The sequence below is a fragment of the Lupinus angustifolius genome, chromosome LG14, assembly GCF_001865875.1.
Source record: "Lupinus angustifolius cultivar Tanjil chromosome LG14, LupAngTanjil_v1.0, whole genome shotgun sequence".
In the NCBI taxonomy this organism is placed as follows: Eukaryota; Viridiplantae; Streptophyta; class Magnoliopsida; order Fabales; family Fabaceae; genus Lupinus; species Lupinus angustifolius.
The window spans coordinates 4,806,518-4,812,915 of record NC_032022.1 but is presented as its reverse complement, the minus strand read 5'-3'; the positions used below and the strand labels follow the sequence as shown (position 1 = coordinate 4,812,915).

Below are 6,398 nucleotides of genomic sequence, written 5' to 3'. Positions count from 1 at the left end.
TATATATATATATATGTATATGTATATGGGAATCTTAAATCTCGGCTAATTATATGACACATAAATATATATGAGAAAGAAAAAATATACACCAAAGTGTATGGATTTTATAAACTATAATTATATTATATATAGTTTATATTTAATTTGTCATATTGAGTCTTAATAAGAGCTGTGTGGAAATCTTTTGAATCAGAGTGATGCATAAATATTATTACGCTATAGTTTAAAGTTTGAACATTTTCTTACATGAAAGCTTAAGCTTCGGTAGTTCAGTCACAGGCTGAATTAAGCTAGTTTTGGTGCGACCGAGACTGTCTCCTAATTTCAAACCCAAACAAACAAATAAAAAGAAACGAACCATGGCTTGAGCTTAAGGTTCCTCTTCTGATATCCTTCTCTCGAACCATGGGTTGCTTCTTCTCTTGCTTCCGTGTCCGCCATAACCGCTACCGCCCCGCCGCCGTATCCTCTTCTCCTTCCCAGAAACCCCACGTAATCATTCCTTATTCTGTTCTATATTTTCTTCTTCTATTTTGTTTGAATTTATGAGAATTAATGTTTTAAATGCTGTTTGGATTTGTCCTTTTTACTAATTGTTAGTAAAATTATGTATGGTTCAAGTTGTCACTGAATCCAGCTGAGTTTAATTGTGATGATCGTTATGATTGTGCTGTGTATAAACCAGGACGTTGCTGTCTCTCGAAATCGCTTGTCTACATTGTTTCTGTCTGAAGGTAGTTTATTTATTTATTTATTTTATACACCCTTAAAAATCATTTTTTACCATGCATTTATAGGTCATTTTGATTTTAGTCCCTTTATTAAGAATTTTATAATTTTCATCCTTTATAATTTTAGTACCTTGCTAGATTGGAACCTGGTGCACTTGGTCACCCTTTAACCAAAAGGCATCCACGTTTTTAATAAAGTTCCTAAATTACCCTTTAACCAAACTCACTCCAACCTCGATTGCTCACACTCAAACTCAAAAGGTTGGGTGCGTGGTTATGGATCTGAGGTTTTTGAGTTCCAGTGGTTGAGAGTTTAGGTGACTTTGGTTAAAAGGATAATTTGAGAAGTTAAGTTAATTTTTTAAAAAACCTAGGTGTCATTAGACTTTTTGTGGGTGCAAATAAATCCCCTAAAATTAACACAAGGATAGCATAAAAGCATAAATTTGAGTTAGAAGAGAGGAATAATATCTTAAAAGTTAGCATTGTGTCTTGTAAATATAATAATAGATTGCTAAATTTTGTCTAATTCTGTGACATTCAATATATAATGGTATAAAAATTCAAAAGGTAAATGTCCAATACAAAATACAATTAAGAGTATCCACAATGTTTAACACAGACAGTACATGGACACATATGCGACTATTTTAGAGTGTCCGTGCCTTCATAGGTTGCAGTTGCATCTTTCACTTTTATATCATGATATTTGCTTTTCACAGTGTGCTTACATGTTTTGTGCTTTAACTTTTGAAAGAGATAGAAGATTCTAAGCACTCTGATGGGAAGAACTTTAGCAAGGGATCTCAGAGAGATGGAAGTAGGCTTAAGGATCAGGTGTGTTTTCAACTTTTCGTTGTTAGCACAGACTATAAGCATCACTAAGATGGTTCTTCTATGATTACTCTTTTATATTTAGCTTTTTGAATTTACTGTTTTCAGTTTTTACTCACTGAAACATTTTATTCCTGCAATTAAACAACCCTGAGGGAAAAGATGTTTAATTCTTTGTCATGTGAAGATTATTAAGTGTTCAAGTTAGGTGACTGAAGCTGTTATTTCTAATTTTTGTGAATTTTATAAAGCTGTATTCTATTTAGCATGTTACATGTGAAAATAATTTCGGGATTGGATGCTATTAGAGTTCAAGTTAGGCAACTATGCTGTTTTTCTGTTTTAGAATTGTTCACTTGTCAATTTTATAAAGCTTTATGCTGTTTAACAGGTTGTATGCAAACCAACTGAGTACTTTTCCATATGTATAATATGGAATTATGGCCACCAAAATCAAGCTCAGTTGGTAAAAATAAAATACAGAATATATGAGAAAACATTCTCAAAAAGAAATTAGGATGGCTAGCACTAAGTCATGAAGCTAGGTTTTTTCAATTTTGAACAACTATCACAATAAAGAGTAGATCATGGATTCCAACTTTTATTTTATTTTAATCTTGTACTTGTCATTTCTAATTGCTTTCATAACAATTTTTAAGGAGGCTTTAATGCGATAATGAAATTCTCAATGCCACACAGCACTGGACATTATGTTATCTATAATTTCAGTTTAAAGTTAAGTGAGGTTTAAAAAGTGTTCTCAATTTTGTTCATTCGGTTTTAATGCCTCTAAATTCTTTAGTAATGTGCTAGCTTTGTCTTAGTTCACTTGGTGACGGTTGTTATTATGTTACTCACCTTAGCACTTTGGCGCGTCATGGCACTGTATTGTACTTTGAAATTCTTGGAGCATGGTGTCTTAAAGTACACGACTTTGCATAACAGAGGCTTTTGTGGAGATGGTGAACTTATAATATTGGATTCCACCTTCTTACAGTCAGACAGCATTTCTTACTTTGTTAATGAATAAGCACATTTGGAGTTTTGATCATTTCCCTTCCTGGCAATTTAAATTTGTTTAAGATATATTGGATGAAAGGAACTATATATTTTGGTCACCCATACCGGACCTTGTTGCACTCATGATTTTTTCTATGAAGATTATTGCTATTTTCCTTTTTCTATTTTCGATGATACCTTTCCATATAACAAAAGAATTTTTCAATGACAAAATACTGGATGTTGTTGGGTTTAAGTCAGCTGGCTCATTCTCTGCTTCATACCCTGACAACATTTGTCATTTCTGGTGATGATGATGGCATCATATCATCGTTATTTGAGTTCCACGATCTATTCCTGATATGTCATGTATGAACCGTGTGTGTTCTACATTACGTAATTGATAGAATATGCAGTTTCAAGCACATAAACATTTGAACTCTCAGCTACTATATTGTCTAAGATGGCTGAAGCCTTCATGCATAGAAGAAAAAGAATCTGGATAGGTTTTTCTATAAACTTGTATTTGAATTCTTACAAATTGAATCAAATTTTGTTTATGATGGTAATTTTTTTTATTAGTTAAAGTCTTTTCAAAAGTACTAGTTTTATGTCATTTTTATGTTCTATTTAATTCATTGATTCTTACTTTAGATGAGTGTCAATGAATATGATTTATGATAGATCATTATGGAATTGTTCGATCCATATAATCGACCCTACTTAGTGGGATTAAAGCTTGGTTGTATGCATATTTATTGATGTTTTTTTTAAATGAGTTCTATTTATATGATGAAACAAAGTTTTTTGCAGACGACCAAGTTTCGTAGAGCTTGTGGTGCAAGGACCCCTGATGAAATTCCGAAAGCATCTGAGAAATTTAAAGTGTCTCCTTGTGTCAAAGATTCTGAGCCTTCAAGCTTTAAGTTTTTGCATAACAACTCATCTGCTGGGAAAGTTCAGCTAGATACTCAACCATTCAACACCCCCACTCCCATACAACATTCCAAAGAACCAGGGAAAAGAACAGATTCTTTAGAGCACAAACCAAACAGGTTATTCATCTCTTTGTATTGAATATCTTTAATGCTTATGTTGAATAAGAATCTACATGAACAAGCAAATTTTAAGTTAAGCCAATTTCATAAGTCTCCTGGTTATGAACATTCCCACTCCAAATACGATGATGTTGATTCATATTTTTTTCCCTTTAGAATTTTGTATGGGATTTCCACTGAAACTACACGAAGTTTTAGTCCGACATGGTCCATTTCTAAAAGTTACATTGAACCTTGCTAGAAGTTAATTTAGTTTCATTTACAGCTCTATGTCCAAAGCACAAAATACTGACTCTACTGGAGGAAGCAAGAAAGGGAGCCTTCATGCTTTAGATATAACTGAAAAGAATCCAGCTTCTGTTTCACCATGGCCATCAACCACATATACTCAGAGGAAAAATTCAGTACGTTTTGAATATGACACTGATTTACCATCCTCCGACTCATCCGAATATGGTAGATGGCATGTAAAGAAAACTGAGTCACCAAATAATGATGGTGCAAATAAACCATCACTTTATTCTTTGCCATTGAAGCTATCTGATGATATGCAAACACCTGGAACTGTTAAGAATATCTCTCCGAGCAAGATAATTGAGGAAGAGGATTTTAACCATGAGCAAGATTCACAGGAGCTGGGTAAATTAGTTGAGCCGTCTCAAAATGCAACCTCTACACCAGAAAAAGGGTTGAAGAAAATCCCATATGATAATGAACCTGGGCTGCAAGAAAGCTTGTCTTCTTGGTTGAAGCCTGCAGCAGTTATTCTCGAGGAGCGAAACAAGAGAATGGAGAATGCTAATCGTCAGATCCGCAAAGCATTTGTTGACCGGCCTATCATTGGTATTGTTGCTGCACACTGGAGCCAGCATGAGGATTCTCATGCTCCTCCTAAGTGGTGGGATGGCAATGGCATTCCAAATTCAACAAATAAGTACAAGGAAGTATGACTGTAATCTTATTTACTATACGAAGGTTTTAAATATAGATATTTCACCTGATTGATGTTTGATTATTTTCAGGACCAGAAAGTGAGCTGGCATGCAACACCGTTTGAAGAGAGGTTGGAGAAGGCATTGTCTGAGGAGACTGTCATCTCTCAAAGGTATATGCCTATTTAAACATTTTCTGTTTTGCTTGAACTCCATTCACTTCACCGGCACGAAAAAAAGAATAAAAAAGAGTATGAGGTCTGGCAACATGCTAATTTTCTGTGAAGTTACTGTTTGTACTGACTGCTGAATGATAGACAACAGTTTGTTTCTTTTTATCATTGAAGGTTACATGATCATATGTGGATAATAAGTTGAATCAAAGTTGGTTGAGGGAGAGCTATGTGAAAGTTATTACTGGATTTGAAATCTATAAAGTTGATTGAGGGATAGCTATGTGAACGTTATTACTGGATTTAAAATATATAACGTTGATTGCAGGACAGCTATGTAAAAGTTGTTACTTTTTTGTCACGGAATCCCCATTCATATAAGCGATTTGTTGCTTTTACTGTTTAACAAAATCACTTTTTATGTTCTCTTTAAATAGTTGATTATAACGGGTTCTTCCACTTTGTTATTTGATTCACAGGAAGGATATATGTGTAAAACCTATTGCTTTTGACGAGAACGAAGAAAGTGATACTGCTTTATCTCAGTTGCAATCTTCAACTAATCCACAATCCGTGATGTCATTCTGATTTCTGTTGTTCATCTCATTTTGGAGTATCTTGTATAAGAGATACTTGACATTTATTATGGAAGCAGAAATCTGTACCTGTTCAACATGCTGATTGGTTTGTACAAGTTGATAATATCTATACTATATATAAAGCCAAAACTTGAAATAATTTCTCTCATGATGTAATTTTCATTTCATGTTTTGCCCTTAACATTATTTAATTTTTACAAAAAAACAATATAATCCTAAGCAACCACCACCAACACATTAATTAACCATATATCTCACCTTAAATTAAACATTATCATAAACACACACAAAATATAATATAAAGTACACCGAACCCAACAAATATATTTTAAATCTAAAAAATGAAATATATAAAAATTAAATATATTGTATTATGCAATATTCACCTGCAACACATAGTATATATAAATATAGAACTATCAAGCAGTGGTTGTACAAGTTATGATAGTGATTGTGTTAAATAATGCGTGCTGGGAATTCAATTACGGTTGGTTTCTATTCCTTCAAAATGTGAAGGCGAGTTTCTTCAATGTTGAGATTTACAGGAACATGATCTGTTCAAGGTTTGTTAAGCTTCAATCTAAACTTGAATTACATTTAATCTTGATGGTACATGTTGCAATTATTTGATTTACATGAACATGATTCGTTCAAGGTTTGTTAAGCTTCAATGCTAAACTTCAATTACGTTTAATCTTGACCATACATGTTGCAATCATATTTTTGGGTCTAAACCTTAGGTGCTTTCAACTCATCATACTCGGATATGAATATTATGGGTGACAAAGTTTTTCTAATGAAGTTGATATTTAGATGTATGGTTTTGTTAAACTAAATTTATATCATTGTTCATTTCGCAAACCTAATTCAGGTTTTGTCTGCATCACAGACTTCAAAAGGTTTACAATTTAACTTGCAATGACAACTTATCCATTGAGGAGTGACAACCATGCCTTATTGGCGCATATTATGTGGGGTTGGGTACTCTTATTTGTAGAAAAATAAGAAAAGCTCAATGGCAGGCCTTTTAAAATATTGACAATAAGACAATTATATATATATATATATA

General features: G+C 33.2%; 1 protein-coding gene across 1 annotated transcript; it reads left to right on the top strand.

The window, feature by feature from the left end:
• Window positions 245-5,343, top strand: LOC109327227 (protein JASON-like). Its single transcript, XM_019560309.1, has 7 exons — window positions 245-495; window positions 689-737; window positions 1,492-1,571; window positions 3,381-3,622; window positions 3,891-4,569; window positions 4,648-4,730; window positions 5,210-5,343. Exons 1-7 carry the CDS (start codon window positions 409-411, stop codon window positions 5,316-5,318), a joined length of 1,329 nt encoding a protein of 442 aa, XP_019415854.1. The 5' UTR covers window positions 245-408; the 3' UTR covers window positions 5,319-5,343.

Coding starts and splice junctions, on each gene's coding strand:
- LOC109327227 (XM_019560309.1), top strand. CDS start 409: ATGGGTTGCTTCTTCTCTTGCTTCCGTGTCCGCCATAACCGCTACCGC. Junction 3,623..3,890: donor TTAGAGCACAAACCAAACAG/GTTATTCATCTC, acceptor TTTCATTTACAG/CTCTATGTCCAAAGCACAAA. Junction 4,731..5,209: donor GAGACTGTCATCTCTCAAAG/GTATATGCCTAT, acceptor TTTGATTCACAG/GAAGGATATATGTGTAAAAC.